Raw genomic sequence first — 19,244 nt, forward strand, 5'->3', positions numbered from 1 at the left:
CACGTGGTCCAACTGCGTGGCGTCAGTGCCATTCAACAAGTGGTCCGAAGGTGCAAGATGATTTTGCAGCAAGATGCTGCACAGCAGAGGTGCGAGCCACAAGGCTTGTGGTCCATAATTGCCGCAAATGTGCATCAAGGTGGGGTTGGCAGCAAAGTGCTGCACAGTTTGGCTGCCCAGGTGTAGCAAGGGTACAGCAAGGTGGGTTTGGCAGCAAGGTGCAGCTCAGGTGCGATGGTGCTGCACAGTTGAGCCTCCAAGTGATCCTGGGGCGGGGAGGGAAGACAAGGCGCAACAAGCAAACGGAAAGCACACAGTGGCACACGCAAAACAAGGTGCCCAGGCACCACCATGCCAGGTGCGGTGCGAGGGATGCGGTAGAGCGAGCAGAGCAAGCTCGTCCCTAGCCGTCCGTACCCCCCACCGTTGGCTACACTACCCTAGCCCCCTTATATTTACAATCCGTCTCCACGTCTTGTCTCCCATATCCCCCTCTATACCAAATTCGTCTGCAAATCCCTCCCAGGAAGGAAGGGAGGGAACACAACAATGTCTCACCCACGTCATGATGCGTCTTACTCCCAAACGGCTTACAGAGCCCTAGTGTGAAGCTCGTCCTCCTCGGTGACTGGCTGTGGATGGTGTGAAGGGATTTCTCATCCTAACTACACTAATAGCATTACTCATTTAAACTACCCGTGGTCGTACCCTGCCAATCGGCCTCTTTAAACTATGTGGTTCTAAGAACCCGAATTACCATTGCCCACACTGTGGTGCCCTCCGAATTTAGGTCTCACCCAACGAATTTTCTACCTGTGCCCTCGCACAATTTCGGGGCTGGGTCGTGTGGCTCTACCAGCAGGTCTACCTACCTGCGCACCTCTGCCACTGAAGCTGCCTCCCGAGCTTGCCTGCTCCTGCGACTACACTAACCGGGGAAGGCCCTCCCTGGCACTTACCCCCTCTATGCCCACCTCGGCATCGGGCAACCCGGGTCCTCCCCTGGGATCCTTGGGCCCCACTCACACACTATCCTAACCGGCTCCCAGAGCCTACCTGCGGCCTTACCTGGCCGACAAGCTACCAGTGACGGAGTGCCCCAATAACCATACTCACTAATTAAGCCACACGCCCAACCATGTCACTGACTATTGCACCCTACAAAACACTACCTTTCTACTACCCGCACCACAGGTGTCATTATCCATGTAATTTGCCTATGCCCTCTACCTGGCTTTACACTACCCCCCCCCCCCCGGGCTTTCGCGAATGGGTTCCACTTCCCCCCATTCAGTCCTTCGCACCATGCATTCCGCAGCTTTTATTCCACACCAAGCATTCTCACACCAAATATCTTGCACACCATTTATTTCCACACACCTTTTGTTCTTGCACACCATGCAATTCAATTCACACTACAACACAACTCTATTTTTCTCAAACACACAGCATCATCTACCAAACTAATTTCCCCTAAAACTGGTGCTTCCCTCGTCATCCCTTTACACTAAGCACACCCTTTTCTTTAACATCCACCTAAACTCTCTACGTCCCCTCTATAGTTCAGGTGTCACTACTTAAATCTTGTCCCTACTGTCTTCTAAATCCCTATCATTATCCTCGCCCTCCCTCGGCTAGCTTCGGTGCCCCCATGGAGGCAACCATTGCTGGCCCCTCCATGTGCCTAACACTGCCACCCCCCCTAAACTAATGCACATGCCCCCCCCCCCCCCGTGGGAGGAATGGTCAGTACCATTCCCCCACGTGGGGTACACTACTCCCACCAGTTCGCTGCATTATGAGCCCCTCCATGTGGAGGTTTGTTGTCAGGGCTCGGCCTCGAAGGGCCGAGCGATCCATGCGGGTGGTTGGTCGCCTGTATGTGGTGTCTGTCCGGCATTTTCGATCCAAGGGGGGAGGGATTGATGGGCCCAGGTGCCGGGCTCCATCCCTGCGCGGGGCCTTTCGGTCCTACGCACGATGACGCAACCGGCCACGGTCGGAGCACCTCACCCGATAAGGTGCATGGCTCTGAAAACCCATACCTCCCCTCGAACCTGGCCAGCCGCCCTTGCCGCCATACGGCACCAACCATACAGTGCGGGGGCCAGAGGCACGAATCGTGCACGCCGGTCCTTGTGAGACCGACGCAGCACCGATCCTCTCCGGTCCCTGCAGCACCCAACTCACCGGGGGCTCGTGTGCGCTACCCATCCCACTACGCGCTACCCCGGTCGGTGTCGATGCTTGAGCCACGTCCTCACCACGCGCGACCCACTCCACACTCGCACACCCAGGTGCCCACGCGCCCCCCACACACTCTGTTACAGCACACTCCGGTGCACACACTTCTCTTACACACTCGGCCATCGCACACTCCGGTACACACTCCTCCATTACACACTCGGCCATCGCACACTCCGGTGCACACTCCTCCGTTACACACTCGGCCATCGCACACTCTGGTGCACACTCCTCCGTTACACACTCGGCCATCGCACACTCCGGTGCACACTCTCGCTCACACTCCGTAACACCCTCTCGCTCCATGCACTCCCTCTCACACTCCGTACCACTATCACTCGCTCACCGCACAATGGGCCCTTCACGAACGCCCGGGTCTCGCCTCTCTCCCAAGCTCGCCGAGCACCCGTTCGCGCCAAACACATTCCCGCCATTAGCGCCACTCACCTCGGGGATCTCCTTCCCCTGCTTCTCTGCCAGCACCTGCAAACTTTTTATGGATTTAGCAAGCACGGCATCACTGTGCGAACACGAACCTTGCACATGTTCCATACCCTTCTCCCGTGATTTATTCCCTGTCTCTTCAACCCCCGTCTTTCAAATTCCAATTGTTTCTTTTTCTAACACGACGACCGTCGGCGCCCCTAGAATTTCCTTTTCCAACTCAGCCTTCGCCGGCGCCCCCAAAATTTTATTTTCCAATTCGACGATCGTTGGCTCCTCTACACCCTGCGTCACTGCTCTCATAGCCCCAGTCAATTTGGCTGTGCTCTGCTCTAACCCGCTCGCCACGCGTTCTCCGCACCGCTTCGCCCCGTCGCGTACCACTGCGACCTTCCCGCTCAGCTTGCGCCGATCTCCTCCCCCTTCTTTTTTTTGTCCTTTTTTGACTCTGCTCTCTTTTTTTCCATGTCCTTTCTTGATTTGTCCCCCTGGATATCCATTTTGTTTTCCAACCCATTCTTGTTACACCTTGCTTCGTCCCTCATTTCCTTCATGTCTTCACCCGACTTGACCATAAATGCCCTCATTTGTGCCATAAATAGGCCCCAGTCCACTGGCACCGCGGGCTCTGCTCTCGCCGCCATGTGCGAGGCACCGCCATTTTCATCCCCTGCTGCCGCCCCCACTTCAACTTCCTCCCCTTCTACCAACCCTTCCTGCTGGTCTGGGCCATTAGTTCTTCCTCGTCTATTATTTCCACCGGCATTTGGTCGCCTTGGCCACTGGCCAGCCATTGTACGAATTTAAATTTGATTTTTTTTTTTTAACTAAATTTCGTCCGCTCGTAATTTTTTTTGAGTGCGTGAGGTGCACTCTAGGTCCAAAAAAATCCCACTCCCGGACACCAATTTGTTGGTGTCAATTTTTTTTTTTTCAGGGTTCAAATCCCAATCCTGACTACCAATTTGTTGCGGATCTCGAGCCCGTCGACGTACAGAGGGGGGTTAAACCCTTTTCCGCCTCGAGCTTCGAGTCCACGAGGCTGAACCGCCACTCCCGTAGTGAGCGTGCGGAAGGGTATCGGGTCGAATCCTCTCGTACCTTCTATACACACGCCGCCACGAGAACGGGGACTGGACCTTGCGCGAGTCACGCTGATCTGATACGCCCGAGCGGTTTGAGTGTCACGTGACTCGTGCCGTTAATTCTTATTGAACCCGATTGAGCGGTTTTATTCATGCAGTGTGAAGCCAATCGTGCGAAATGACGTGGATGGCCAAATGGAAGGAAGAACACAGGTTTATTATACAATTTACAATGAATGATCAGGGCAAAGAGACACAGAGCAGAAACTTATCGTTTCTGCTCCTCCCTTATCTTAACTTATTCCCGGACAGGGGCCCTTTCACTCACACGGGGAAAAGGAAGGAAGGAGGAGGACGCGCTCAAGTGTGGCCTTGGCACCGTTCGCCCGGTCAGCTCGCCGGGCGTGTCTCTCGAGGTGTTCGCGGCACGTGTGGAGGGAGCTCAGGCAGGGAGATTGTCGGAGTCTGTGGCCCCAGGAGGGATCATCCTCGCAAGCGCTATTAACAAGCAGCAGAGCGCAAGGCACAGGGAGAGTCCATGCTTTCTCTTTCGACACACCTCTCTACGACCGAGGGAGCTTAGCACAGAGGAGATCGTTCGGGGGCAGCGAGCAAGAGACCGTTCACAGAGAGCGTTTGGGGGGCCCGTTTGAGGGTCTTATAGCCCCTCCGGGTCCCACCAGAATATTCCAAGCCCCTCCACCGGCTGCTGTTGTTAGCCACTCCCCTTGAGCGTTCATTGGCTGCCTGCCGCTTACCGGCCACTTCCCTGCAGCTCCTCCCTTGGGCCTTCTGGACTTGTTCTGGGCGTAACACATGGCATTCTAGCCCAATTGAGGCCTACACCGACTGGCCTGCTCAACGCATACTAATACAGGAAAGGAGACTATGCTTAACATTTAAAAAGAAATAACTGAACTAAGCGAGGCTACATGTTGTGGTGCAACTAACTACGAGGGGGGTTATCCTTTATTCTCAAAACTGCAACAATATTAATATGCAGTACAACATGTTATGTGTAATATGGGTGTATATATGTTGGAACCCATCTGTGGATCGGTCCCATCGGCCGATGGGTCTGCGCCATCTGCGGATGTGTTGTTCACCTTGAAGGAATGTGTTGACAGAATGGTGCTCTTCAATCAGGTACACAGTCATTGGAATTACATGTGGTAGGAATTTAACAGAGATGATTTTTAAATGTTTTATTATCTATTTCTACCCATCTATTTATACATTTTGTCAATACATTTTGTAATTAACAGATACATATTTTTAGGTTAAAATAAACATACTCATCCACCATTGATGCATACACATTCCTTCAAGGTGAACAACACAATAAATGATGCATACAAATGACAATAAATAGATGGGTAGAAATAGATAATAAAACATTTAAAAATCATCTCCGTTAAATTCCTACCACATGTAATTCCAATGACTGTGTACCTGATTGAAGAGCACCATTCTGTCAACACATTCCTTCAAGGTGAACAACACATCCGCAGATGGCGCAGACCCATCGGCCGATGGGTCTGCATTGTCATTTCTCGTGCATCCACAGATGGGTCAGACCCATCGGCCGATGGGACCGATCCACAGATGTGTTCCAACATATAATATCAAGAGAGGTGAAAAGCGCCCCTCCCTTTATATGGCATCGTTTCTCTGAATGCAACTTTAACATGGGGACTGAAAATTTGTTTCTCGGCTTCTATTGGATGAAATCGACTGCAAATTTCAGAATTGAATGCTTTGTATATTGAGGTAATATGTTCCAAATTTCAGCAACATCCGTTTCCGCATTCTTGGGTTTTATTAGGAAAACCCTCGAATTCATGTTGGTGTCTGTCAGTCCATCCGTCCGTCCACCCAAAATGTGTTGGCACTCATATCTCAAAGGCTTTACATTCATACTAGCTGAAACTTGGAATATGCATCGGCCAATAGGTCTAATTAATAGCTTTTGAAACAAATTCAAAATCTGCGCTCATTAATGGGATCTATGGGAGGAGGGGGGAAGATGGTGTGTTTTTGACGCACTCCCCTCCCCCCCCCACCTCCCCTCCCCCCAAATAGGTATTCGCTCTCTTCTCCGAAACTACAAACGCGATTTTGATGAAACTTGGCGACAAGCTTCATAACTGAGGCCTAACGAAGGTGTATTGACCGCATCAAAATCGGTGCTCAAGGGTCTTTTTTTTGTATACAAAGTCGAGGCTCGTGTAAGAGCAACACATAAAACACAAGAACACAAACAGAAAGCACATAAAATGTAAAATGGAGGGAGTGGGAGACAAACGGGGAGAGAGAGGTAAGCACATCAACGGTAGAGAACGGACATCGGCAGATCTATGGAAGGGAGAGGGCTGGGGTGGAGGGAAACGGTATAACACATATGGACACTACAAGGAGTTTCAGGAAAGAAAAACGGAGTTTGAAAAAGGTGGATTTGAAGTGTATTAATGTGGGTAGAAAAGATGACCGTTTTGGATGGGGAAGATAAGAGATGGTGGTGAACAGCTGTTTTAATAGTCAGTAATATTGTGCCATAAACATGGCAGGAGTTGAATAGTCGGGTATATTGTGCTATAATATAAACACAGCAGTATTGAATTGTCTGGTATATTGTGCTATAATATTGTTGCGGTTTTGTGAATAAAGGCAACCCCCCCCCCCCCCCCCCCCCATAGTTAGTTACACCACAACATGTAGCCTCGTATAGTTAGTTATCTCTTATTAAATGTAAAGCATAGTTCCCTTTCCGGTGTTAGGATGCGTTGAAATGCGCACAGTAATATTGTGCCATAAACACGGCAGTAGTTGAATAGTCGGGTATATTGTGCTATAATATAAACACAGCAGTATTGAATTGTCTGGTATATTGTGCTATTGAAGGAGCTGCGCTCCAACGCGAGTCGAAAGAATTGACGCGACCAAAGACGGAATTCGTCCGAGTTGCTTTATTGAAACAAAACAGCTCAGGTATTCTGACAAAGCCCGTTTATCGGGCAGCAATATATATACACATTTATGCCCGGGAAAACCGAGACCGGGCATACCCGGGTGTCAAGGGCGAGTCTTGGAAAGGCGAGTCTGGACATGCCCGGGCGTCCTGGACGTGGCCTGGCAAGTCGAGGCTGGGCGTGCCCGAGCGCTCTGGGCGAGCCCTGGAAAGGCGAGAGCGGGCATGCCCTGACGCTCTGGGCGAGCCCTGGAAAGGCGAGTCTGGACATGCCCGGGCGTCCTGGACGCGGCCTGGCAAGTCGAGGCTGGGCGTGCCCGGGCGCTCTGGGCGAGCCCTGGAAAGGCGAGAGTGGGCATGCCCGGGAAAGACGAGACCGGGCGTGCCCGGGAGGTTCGGGTGTGCCCGGGAACAGCGAGTCCGGGCATGCCCAGGAGAGGCGCGTCTGGGCCCGTCCGGACGAGCCCGGCATGGCGATCGCGCCCTGGCCGCGTCCTGGCAGGTGCAAGGCGATTGTGTACATTCAGCGGGAACCGCTACACATGCCCCTCCAGAATCGACCTGCACCGGCAGGGTCAATTTAAGGGGGGTCCGGATGACCCGGCCGAAGTGACCCCTGGAAGGTCGTGGGGGGGGGGGGGGGGGGGGTCCGATCCGGTGGTGGGTGGTCGAGTGGGGGGAACTGTAGACGGGGGGCGGCCTCGCCGCGGAGGAAGGGCCAACCGTGGTGGTCGGTCGACGTCCACGTGCGCCGGTTTGAGGCGGTCCACAGAGATCCGGTCCGACCGGCCGCCGACGTCGACGATGAAGGACTTGTTGCCCCGTCGCAGGACACGGAAGGGCCCGTCGTATGGCGGCCGGAGTGGCCCCCGGTGCGCGTCAATGACGCACAAAGACGTACTCCGCTGTGCGAAGCGCCGGGGGGACGTAGGACTGGGGGCCACCGTGGCGGGACGTTGGCACGGGGGCAAATCGGCGGGCGGACTCCTGGAGGTCCGAGCGCTGGTGTGCGGCGGACCAGGGACTGGTAGCGTCGGGCACGAACTCGCCCGGGACGCGGAGCGGCTGGCCGTAGACGAGCTCGGCGGCGGACGCCCGGAGGTCCTCCTTGGGGGCCGTGCGGAAGCCCAAAAGGACCCACGGCAGCCGGTCGGTCCAACCGTCGTCCTGAAGGCTGGCCATGAGTGCAGCCTTCATGGGGCGGTGAAACCGCTCGCACAACCCATTGGCTTGGGGGTGGTAGGCCGTGGTGCGGTGCAGCGTGACCCCCAACGAGCGGGCGACCGCGCCCCAAAGTTTGGACGTGAACTGTGGGCCACGGTCGGACGAGATGTCTGCCGTTGCGCCGAAGCGCGCGACCCAGGTGGCGATGAACGCCTGCGCCACGTCGGCGGTGGTGGTGGAGGTGAGGGGCACGGCCTCCGGCCACCTGGTGGTCCTGTCCACCATGGTGAGCAGGTGGGTGAACCCCCGCGATGGGGGCAGGGGACCCACCAGGTCCACGTGGACGTGATCGAAATGCCGTGCAGGCACGGTGAAAGGTGCTAGCGGGGCCTGGGTATGGCGGTGGACCTTGGCCCGCTGGCAGGCCGTGCAGGCGTTGGCCCAGTCGCGGACGTTCCGTCGAAGGCCGTGCCAGACAAAACGCGCCGACACCAGCTTCTGAGAAGCTTTCCGGCCCGGGTGAGAAAGGCCGTGGATGGAGGCGAAGATGCGGCGCTGCCAGGAAACGGGTACGATGGGGCGAGGCTGGCCCTGGGAGACGTCGCAGAGCAGGACGGTGCCCGCGAAGGGGATATCGGCCAGGCGGAGGCCCATGTCCGCCGCCCGGAGGGCCTGCACCGAGGTGTCGGTGGTCTGGTCGGCCGCCATGAGCGTGAAGTCCACGCCGAGGTGGACCGCATTCGCGCTGGCCCGAGAAAGACAGTCGGCCACGGCATTGTCTTTGCCGGCGACGTGCCGGATGTCCGTGGTGAATTCCGACACGGCGGAGAGGTGGCTCTGCTGGCTGGCCGACCACAGCTCCGTGACTTTGGCCATTGCGTAGACCAACGGCTTGTGGTCGACGAAAGCCGTGAACGGGCGGCCCTCCAGGAGGTGTCGGAAATGGTGAACGGCCAGGAATAGACCGAGCAGCTCGCGGTCGAACGTGCTGTATTTTAACTCGTTCGGCCGGAGCTGCCGGCTGAAAAAAGCGAGTGGCTGCCAAACCCCGTCCACCCATTGTTCATGGACAGCGCCCACCGCGTAGTTGGAGGCGTCCGTAGTGAGGGCGATGGGCGCGTTGAGCACCGGGTGAGCCAGCAGCGTTGCGTCGGCGAGGGCCCGTTTTGCGCTCGCGAAGGCCGCGGACCAAACGATGTCATGCTTGGCCGGCTTGCCCCGGAGGGCCTCGTAAAGGGGCCGCATGAGCTGAGCAGCGCGGGGCACGAATCGGTGATAAAAATTCACCATGCCAAGGAACTCTTGTAGGGCCTTGATGGAACGGGGACGCGGGAACGTGGTGATGGCCTCAACCTTGGTCGGCAGCGGCACGGCCCCGGTCTTGGTGATGCGGTGGCCCAAAAAGTCAACGGTCGTCGTGCCGAAGTGGCATTTGGCCGGGTTGACAATTAAGCCGTGCTCGCTGAGGCGACCGAACAGTGTTCGGAGGTGGAGGAGGTGCTCGGCGCGGGACGTGCTGGCAATGAGGATGTCGTCCAGATAGACGAAAAGAAATGGCAGGTCGCGCAGCACGCCGTCCATTAAGCGCTGGAACGCCTGGGCCGCGTTCTTGAGGCCAAATGGCATCCTCAAAAATTCGAACAGGCCGAACGGCGTGATGACGGCCGTCTTCGGGACGTCGGCCGCCTGGACAGGTACCTGGTGGTATCCCCGTATCAGGTCAATTTTGGAAAATATGACCCGTCCCGCCAAACGGGCGGAAAAGTCCTGGACGTGCGGGATCGGGTACCTGTCGGGGGTGGTAGCGTCATTGAGGCGGCGGTAGTCGCCACACGGGCACCATCCGCCCCCCGGCTTTGGCACGATGTGCAGTGGTGAGGCCCACGCGCTATTGGAGCGCCGCACGATGCCGAGGTGCACCAACGCGTCAAACTCGGCCTTTGCCACGGCGAGCTTGGCCGGGTCGAGGCGGCGGGCCCTGGCGTAGACCGGCGGGCCTGTAGTGGGTATGTGGTGCTCGATCCCATGCCGCACTGCGACGGCCGAAAACGTCGGCCGCATGAGGGCCGGGAATTCCGCGAGCAGGCGAGCGAACTCGTTCGCCGTCGGGAGGGTGCACGCCAGTTCGGTCGGCACGGAGCTGCTCATCGTGCACGCCAGGGAGCTGAAGGTCTCGGCATTGACAAGGCGACGACGTTTGATGTCGACCAGCAGCCCGTGCGCGCAGAGGAAGTCGGCGCCCAGCAAAGCCATGGGGACGCAGGCGGTCACAAAGGTCCACTGAAAGCGCTGGCTGCCGAAGCAGAGGGTGACGTAGCGCGGGCCGAAAGTGCGTATGGCCGAGCCATTAGCAGCGACCAAAGAGGGGCCGCAAAAGGCATCCCGCCAGTCCTGCTCGGAGGCGGGTATGACGCTCAGTTGGGCGCCGGTGTCACAAAGGAAACGCCACCCGGACGCTTTGTCCCGAATAAAAAGCAAGTTGCCCGAGTGGCCGGCGCTCATGGCTGGGAATGAACGCCGGCCCGGCCGTTTCCCGACTTGCCGAAAGTGCACGGGGGTCAGCACGTCCGAGCCTTGTGTCCGAACCTGGCGTGGTAATAACACCACGCCTGGTCAGGTGGAGGCCCGGGCCGTCGTGTCGGAAGCGGTCGGCGCGGCGTGGCGGCCGCCAGTTGCACCGGCAGTTCGGCCTCCAACCGCGCAGGGCGCTCGGGGGTCGTGGGCGTCGCCTCGGACGGCGGCAGGCTCCAGGTAGCCGCGCCGATGTGTTGGCCTGCCGAGGAGATCTTATCGGCTTCCCTGGCGAGGGCGCGGGGATCGGTGATCGATGTGCCAGCCAGGGCGAGGCGTACCGGGTGAGGCAGCTGGCGAAGGAACAGCTCGCGGAACAGAAAATCCGGAGAGTGCTCACCGAGCAACGAGAGCATATAGTCCATGCGCTCGGACAGGCGTGTGTCACCGAGCTCGAGCAGGCGCCGTGCGCGTGCCGCCGGTGAGAGGGCAAAAGCGTCGAGGAGGAGCGTCTTCAGCGCGTCATACTTGTCGGCAGCCGGCGGGTGCTCGAGGAGGCTCAGGGCACGGGCCGCGGTGGCGGAACCGAGCGCTGCCACGACGTGGTGGAAGCGGGTGTCGTCCGCAGTGATGCCTCGCAGGGCGAACTGGGAGTCCGCCTGGGTGAACCAAACAGCCGCGTGAGCCTCCCAGAAGGTAGGCAGTTTAAGAGTCACTGCCGTGTCCATGTCGGTAGGTCACCAGTGAAGGAGCTGCGCTCCAACGCGAGTTGAAAGAATTGACGCGACCAAAGACGGAATTCGTCCGAGTTGCTTTATTGAAACAAAACAGCTCAGGTATTCTGACAAAGCCCGTTTATCGGGCAGCAATATATATACACATTTATGCCCGGGAAAACCGAGACCGGGCATGCCCGGGTGTCAAGGGCGAGTCCTGGAAAGGCGAGTCTGGACATGCCCGGGCGTCCTGGACGCGGCCTGGCAAGTCGAGGCTGGGCGTGCCCGAGCGCTCTGGGCGAGCCCTGGAAAGGCGAGAGCGGGCATGCCCTGATGCTCTGGGCGAGCCCTGGAAAGGCGAGTCTGGACATGCCCGGGCGTCCTGGACGCGGCCTGGCAAGTCGAGGCTGGGCGAGCCCGGGCGCTCTGGGCGAGCCCTGGAAAGGCGAGAGCGGGCGAGCCCTGGAAAGGCGAGAGCGGGCATGCCCGGGAAAGACGAGACCGGGCGTGCCCGGGAGGTTCGGGCATGCCCGGGAGCAGCGAGTCCGGGCATGCCCAGTAGAGGCGCGTCTGGGCCCGTCCGGACGAGCCCGGCATGGCGATCGCGCCCTGGCCGCATCCTGGCAGGTGCAAGGCGATTGTGTACATTCAGCGGGAACCGCTACAATATAATATTGTTGCGGTTTTGTGAATAAAGGCAACCCCACCCCCCCCCCCCCCCCATAGTTAGTTACACCACAACATGTAGCCTCGTATAGTTAGTTATTTCTTATTAAATGTAAAGCATAGTTCCCTTTCCGGTGTTAGGATGCGTTGAAATGCGTTTGAGGCAGGCAGGATAATAGTAGGCCTCATCGAAGCCTAAAGTGCCTCGTCATAGGATTAGGCCAGGCCTTGCAGGCCCGAAGGAGGAGCTAAAGGGAGTGGCCAAGGAGGAGCAGTGAGCAGCCAATGGGAGCTAAAGTGAGTGGCCGAGGGCATGGCCAATGAGCTGTCACCAATGGGAGCTAAAGGGAGTGGCCGAGGGTGACCAATGGGGGGCTGTCACGACACGTGACCCCAGGTGGCCAATTTGGGCCCATGGAACATTCGAGTGGGGATTCGGGGGTGTTATAAAACCTGGCCCAGACTCCCCGCTCTCTCTCTGGCAGGCTCTCTCTCTGGCAGGCTCTCCCTTGCTGGGCTCCTGAGACACTCTCTTGCTGGGTTCCTGATATACTCTCTCTCTCTGGCAGGCTCACTCTCTGGCAGGCTCTCTCTCTTGCTGGCTCTCTCTTGCTGGGTATATGCTGTCTTGCGCTGGTCTCCTCCTATACTCTCCCTCGCTGGCTTGGCTCCTATATACGGCACGCTCCTCTGGTTCCTGCTACGTGCACGTTATCGATCGACGTCCCTGCCGCGATCATCTCCGACTGTGGTGTCCTAGGTTGGAGCGATTCTCGGGGCTTCGTCCAACGAGCCCATTCACACGAGCTGCACGACCGAGCCCATCCGGGCGAGCTGCACGAAGCGGCCGTGCTTCTTGCGCATTACCCTCTTCCTTCCCTTCCCCGAACGAATGAGGGCCCTTGTCTGGGTACCGAGGTAAGGCCGTTAAGATTCTTCGCTTTGTCCATGTTCTGTAAATACTGTGAATAAATACTGTGTTTTGGTTTCCAACCTGGCCGTCATCGTCCTTTCCATATTGACCTAGCATCGCCCCGAATTAAAACCGCTCGATCGGGTTCGATAGTGTTAACGGCACGAGTTACGCGATGCACAACCGCTCGGGCGTCCAGGATCAGCGTGACTCGTGCAGGGTTCAGTCCCCATTCTCACAGCTGTGTGTGTCTGAAGGTATTCGGGTGGTGACCGTTAACCCTTCCACGCGTAGCTGCGAGCTCGGCGGCTGGAATTGCTTATCAATCCGTCCACCACGAGTGTAGTATGGTTGGCGGCCTCATGGACCCGGAGTTCGAGGGGGAGCAGGGCTTAAACCCCCCTTAGTACGTCGACGAGCCCGGAATCCGCAACAATATAAACACAGCAGTAGTTGAATAGTCTGGTATATTGTGCTATAATATAAACACAGCAGTATTTGAATCGTCTGGTATATTGTGCTATAATATAAACACAGCAGTAGTTGAATAGTCTGGTATATTGTGCTATAATATAAACACAGCAGTAGTTGAATAGTCGCGTATATTGTGCTATAATATAAACACAGCAGTAGTTGAATAGTCGGGTAAAAAAAAATTCTGGAAACTGATGTAGAAAAAGAAAGTGCTCGATGGACATATTGTTAATGTCTCTTCCTTTGTTTTGCTTTCTCTTTCTTGATGTTGTAACTCAGGTTTGGTTTCAGAATGCTCGGGCGAAATTTCGTCGAAACCTGCTGCGGCAAGAAGCGGGAGGAGGAACTGCTGCAATGGATGAAGCCGTTCTTGACCGGGCGAGCCCAACGGTCAGCCTTCTTGTCGGACAAGTGGCAGGGGCCGGCCAGGGGACTGAACATGTTGAGCTGCCACCACCTTCTCCATCTCCATCTTCAGCTTCTCTTGGCCCAGCACCTCTCAGCCCTCGTCCCCCCATGCCTCAGGCCCATGATGTCGATCAAACTGACGAGTGGGAAACAATAGAAACGAACGAAGAGCAATAGGAAGCAAACTCCTAAAGTACATCCAAGGAATAAAAATAAATTGGCTTTTATTGAAACAAATAAAATTTATTGTGCAATCAGTGGGTAAATACCTTAATCGTGCTATTACTAGCAAGCTGTCTTGTACCAAGCATCATTTTTTTTTGGGGAAATTTGTTTATAATGACAGAATGTAAGCACGAAAGAAAATTATTTAGATATCAACTTTACTTGAACTGTCATGGTTCGAACATGTCGCACTTGTAATCCATCTGCAAAGGTAACATTAAACAAACCATCAAATACCAAATTTTTTGTGGTGTCTAACATGTGTGAGTCAAGGTATTTTAGGGTGGATTTAGGATGAGGACGAATGAAATTATTCATCACGAAAGACAGTGATCTCATGCAGTTGGACAAGGAATGAAACGCAAATCTAGTGGTTGGTGAGAAAAAAGTAGGCTAAACAAGCAACTAGGCCATTACAAGGTCACGTTCCATGTAGGCGAGCTATGAACATCATGATGATGCAACGAGCAATGGTCTACTACTGGAGAATTTCTTCCGTGACATGGGTTATGACTGTGACATTGTGCAGCTCGTTGTCAATGGCATGAGCAAGACACACCGGTCGACAGGGACCCATCACTGAGACTCATGTGGTGAAGAGAGGTGGACCGGCTCCTTGTGTGCTGCTGGTGTCTTGGTTTCCATCAAAGTACAGGCAGAAGTTATTGTAAGGGGAAACCGAAGTCATTGAACATCCTGATTTTCCAATCGCTGCAGCAGAATGCTAGCAGGGTCTAAGTTTGGCCTAAAGCAGATGAAATCAGTTTTCAAAGTGAACACCTCCTCCCAGTAGATCCTTGTTTAAGCACCTCAAATGTTCGACTATGTCTGCTTGGTGTTTGTGGCCTCCCTTGCCTCCGACATGTAATCATGGATGGCTGCAACATGGCCATGTGGCATGTAATAAATGGTTTTATGTCATGGCAGAGTATTGCATTGTGTATGAAGTACTTTTGGTGGCAGGGACATTGCAAGATCACAGTGTTTTGCCACAGAACAGATCCCATGACATTAACATCATTAAGGAAAAATATTTTCTGGAAAAACTCAAACAATTGGGCATTGTCTCCTGAACTCCAACCCAATTTGTGCAGGGCCATCATATCTCCATCCATGGCAAATGGTTAATGTTGCACTTGGCCACGCACTAGGATGGTATGCTAGTCAACAATGATAATGTCCAGGAGTTTGTGGACCACTCCCTGTCCTGACATCACATAATTTCCAACAAATCATGCGGTTTAGTTTTACAGAGGATATTTCATGGTTCCTGATGATCCTTTGGGGGCCAAATGGACCAAATGTGGACAATTATATTTGTGCAAAGGCTTCCACATTTACACAATAAAATTGCTGTGATGTAGCCATAGCTGTCCACCTGTTTCCTGAGCACACCTGCATATCATATTGATGTTTGGAGTACAGTAGCACGAAGAGGTCCAGTTGGCAGAGGAACATGTGAGCTCCATGAGGCTATGTTGAATATAATTCCTACAAAATAAGATGTGATCAACAGTGTTCAATGATGATCCAAACAAAAAGGATCTCAGTTTCTCAGATCAGATCTACTCAGATCTCAGGTTCCACTCTGTATTGCTCCTTGATGAGTAGAGTTAAATGTTTCTTAAACAGACCTTTCCCAATATTTATACATGTAATGGGCACAAGGGTTTTTCTTTTCGTTTTTGGTATACATAGCCGAGGCTCGCGGAAGAACCAGTACTAGGACAGTGAATAGATCACGATCAACAGGACAAAAGGAACAGCAGAGAGAGAGAGAGAGAGAGAGAGAGAGAGAGAGAGAGAGAGAGGAGGGAAACACCAACAGGAGATAGAGAGGAGGGAAACACCAATAGCAGAGAGAGAGAGAGAGAGAGAGAGAGAGAGAGAGGAGAGAGAGGAGGGAAACACCAACAGGAGATAGAGAGGAGGGAAACACCAACAGCAGAGAGAGAGAGAGAGAGAGAGGGAGAGGAAAAGAGAAGAGAAGAGAAGAGAAGAGAAGAGAAGAGAAGGGAAGGGAAGGGAAGGGAAGGGAAACACCAACAGGAGAGAGAGAGAGAGAGAGGAGGGAAACACCAACAGGAGAGAGAGAGAGGAGGGAAACACCAACAGGAGAGAGAGAGGAGTGAAACACCAACAGGAGAGAGAGAGAGGAGTGAAACCGGAGCGCTTGGTGATGGGTACTTTGTACATAGCAAGCCAGTTGATCGAAGTGGAACAAGTAGTCTGGAGAATTCTACTCCAATGCACTTATGGTTCTGCGGGTCTATCAGGAACAATGGTTTTAACACACATACAATGGACAGAAGATTTTCCCATCAAATGAAAAGAGGTGAGACCTTGAAAATGAAGCAAAAGCTCTGGAAAGGGATGGTGGGATAAGAGAGGGCCAGCTTCCACCTGTGGAGAGCATTTTAGCCTGGTTTGCTTGAAAAAGTGCAGAATCGCAGAAAAAATCCTCCCAATGACTCGAATGGACCTAACTCCAGTGGCTACAGCAACGTCAGCAGCTGGTTTCCACTTTTAAGGAGGAGGGGTTCTAAAATCCTTAACCTTGGTGCATCCAGCATCAATAAACTTTTGCATGAAGGTACGATCACTGCAGACCCCTTCAAAAATGGGGTTTAAAAAGATTGGCTCATTTAAAAACATTTCAAGAGAGTAGTTACGGTTATCACGGCGCACGGTAACCACCTGCCATGCCTCCAGCACGCTCCTGTAGAACAGGGGGACTGATGCAATATCAACTTTCTTGGTGTCAATGAGGAACAGTTCCTGATCATAGCCGAGTTTCCCTGTCTGCCGAAGCAGGCAGTGAGCCAAGGCCTTCCACGAGACGTCCATATACAGCAATCGACGAAGCGACAGGAGGCGGAAAGCCATCACTTTGCTGGTAATGGCGATCAGGCCCTGTCCTCCTTCAGCAACAGGTAGGTTTAACACACCAGGTTTGAGCCAGTGCTTCCCCCCCCAAAAGAAGTCAATAAAAATAGATTGTAGTTTTTTCAGAATAAAAACCGGGGGCTGCAGTGCCATAAAAACGTGCCAAAGCATTGATGCTGCGTGGTTATTTATAACAAGGGTTCGGCCCCGATACGAGAGTTGATGGAGTAAGCCCTTCAATTTTATCAGCCGCCTCTCAGTTTTATTTATTAGAGATGCCCAGTTTTTCAAAATGACGTTTTCAGTACCAAGAAAGATGCCTAGATAAAAAAAATTCCATCCCATGCCCATACGAGCTGCTCAGGTAGAGTTGGAGGAGTGGCGCCATTTTGCGGAACAAAATAGAGAGCTCTGCTCTTTTTCCAATTCACTTTTGCGGAACTTGCCACACTGAATTCTTGAATGCTTTGGACCAAGGCCAAGACGTCCCCATCCGAGTGAATGATTGCACAAAGGTCGCCTGCATAAGCAATCACCTTAAACGGGTTCACTGTCGGTTGGGGAAGGAAACCAAGAAGACGTGCACGCAACCGAACGAGCAACGGCTCAATCGTGAGAGAGTACAGGAGGCCGGAAAGAGGGCAACCTTGACGAATGCCTCTACTAGCCGGGAAAGGCTGACATAAAATGTTGTTAACTTTCAGTAGACTAAAAGTGTTATTATACAGTAGATGTATGTGAGAGATAAATCTTTCCCCAAAACCAAACCCCCTTAAAACAGAAAAGAGATAAAAATGATCAATGGTATCAAAGGCCTTTTCTTGATCTAAGAACACCAAGCCAACATTTCTTTGTTGGAGAGAACAGATATCAATCATGTCACGCACAATAAATATACTGTCATGAATTGTCCTTTTTAGGGACACAGTCAGATTGATCTGGGTGTATGATCTCCCCAATAACGGCTCTGAGCCAGTTGGTGAGAGCCTTGTAGAGTATCTTGTAGTCTGCACAAAGCAGTGAAATGGGACGCCAATTGTGGGGTTGCTGAAGGTCTCCCTTTTTTGGGATAAGGGCGAGAACAGCCCTTTGGCAACTTAACGGCAGTGAGCCTGGTTGTCGGCCGTCCATCAGGACCTCAAGTAGCTCTGGCCCCAGGAGGTCCCAAAAGGTTTTATAAAGTTCTGTAGAAATTCCATCCAGGCCGGAGGCCTTACCAGAAGGTAAAGTTTGTAGAGCAGCAAGGAGTTCCTCCAAAGTTACTTCCTTGTCCATTTGTAGGAGTGCAGATTCTGACAAGTTGGGTAAGGAAGAAGTCAACAACTCTATAACTACGTTGTCGATGTTCCTAGCATGATAAAGTTCAGAGAAGTAGTGTTTAAGTGAGGCTCTGATATCTTTTTGATCGTGCGTTAGCGTTATCCTTCCTTCCTTTGTTCTTACTGAAGTTATCTGCTGACTTCTCTTTGTTTGAGCTTCCAGTCCAAAAAAGAACTTAGAAGAGGTATCCAGGTGACACAAGTTCTCCATTCGGAGACGAATCAGCGCTCCTCTGGCTTCCTTTGCACAAAGCCCAGCAAGAAGAGCTTTTTTCTTTGCAAGCAAAATGTTGGTTCTTTCATCACTGGGGGGCGAGAGGTTGGACTGCAAGGATAATATTTCTTGGGAAACCAAGGATTGGAGGGCAGAATCGTATTTGGTATGGTAAGCTCCAAATTGTTGGCAAAAATATCTTATCTGCACTTTGGCGTTGTCCCACCATTGCCCAAGGTGGGGGAAAGAAGGTTTCCGTTGGAGCAGGGCTTTCCAGAACACACTAAAGGCATCAACAAATAGTTGGTCGTCCAAAAGGCTTGCATTGAAGGTCCAGTAGGCAGCACCACGATTCCGAACTGGTGGATGAAGACGAAGTGCGACCATGTGATGGTCTGAGAAGCCACTCGGGACAATGTCCATATTGCTCATAACATTCAAAAAAACACTATTGATGTAAAAACGGTCCAATCTTGCAAGTGATAGGTGGGCGTTTGAACACCGATACCACGTGTATTGGCGGACAGAAAGATTGCGGATTCTCCACACATCGACAAGGGAATACTTAGACAAAGCTCTCAACAAAGGCACCGTGCTTGCTGGGTGAGGTTCCTCTCCATTACGATCAATGGCGGAGTCCGTCGTACAGTTGAAATCTCCACCCAAGCAAACAAGTCCGTTAAAATCAATGTGTGCAAGAGAAGTTTCCAAGTGCGTGCAAAAGGCAAGTCTCTCCGTGCTATCACTCAGCGAGTAGACGTTCAGTTCAGTGTGTTTAATACCAGTGTGTGTAAAGGTGAGTGACATCAAATACCCTTTGATAATCTCATTAAAAACAACACTAGGACTGCAAAAGGAAGGTTGTATATAAACAGCTACCCCAGCCCTAGGGTGTTCCAGACTACTAAAAAAAGGCATTTTCCTTTCATTATCCTTTGCCATTCACTTGTACAAGAGGAGCTGCCTCTTGTTTCTTGTAAAAGCAAAACACCAATGTGATTTGCCCT

The 19,244-nt window shown here is 53.2% G+C and overlaps 1 protein-coding gene across 1 annotated transcript in view; it reads left to right on the forward strand.

The window, feature by feature from the left end:
* Positions 1-14,059, forward strand: part of LOC144893710 (LIM/homeobox protein Lhx9-like) — a 105,501-nt gene extending 91,442 nt beyond the window's left edge. The window contains exon 7 of the mRNA XM_078785079.1: positions 13,465-14,059. Coding sequence (XP_078641205.1) covers positions 13,465-13,770 — 306 coding nt within the window. The 3' untranslated portion in view covers positions 13,771-14,059. The remainder of the gene's footprint in view (positions 1-13,464) is intronic.
* The last annotated feature ends 5,185 nt before the right edge of the window (positions 14,060-19,244 follow it).

This window comes from Myxine glutinosa, chromosome 9 (genome assembly GCF_964187855.1).
Source record: "Myxine glutinosa chromosome 9, kmMyxGlut1.1, whole genome shotgun sequence".
Classification (NCBI taxonomy): Eukaryota; Metazoa; Chordata; class Myxini; order Myxiniformes; family Myxinidae; genus Myxine; species Myxine glutinosa.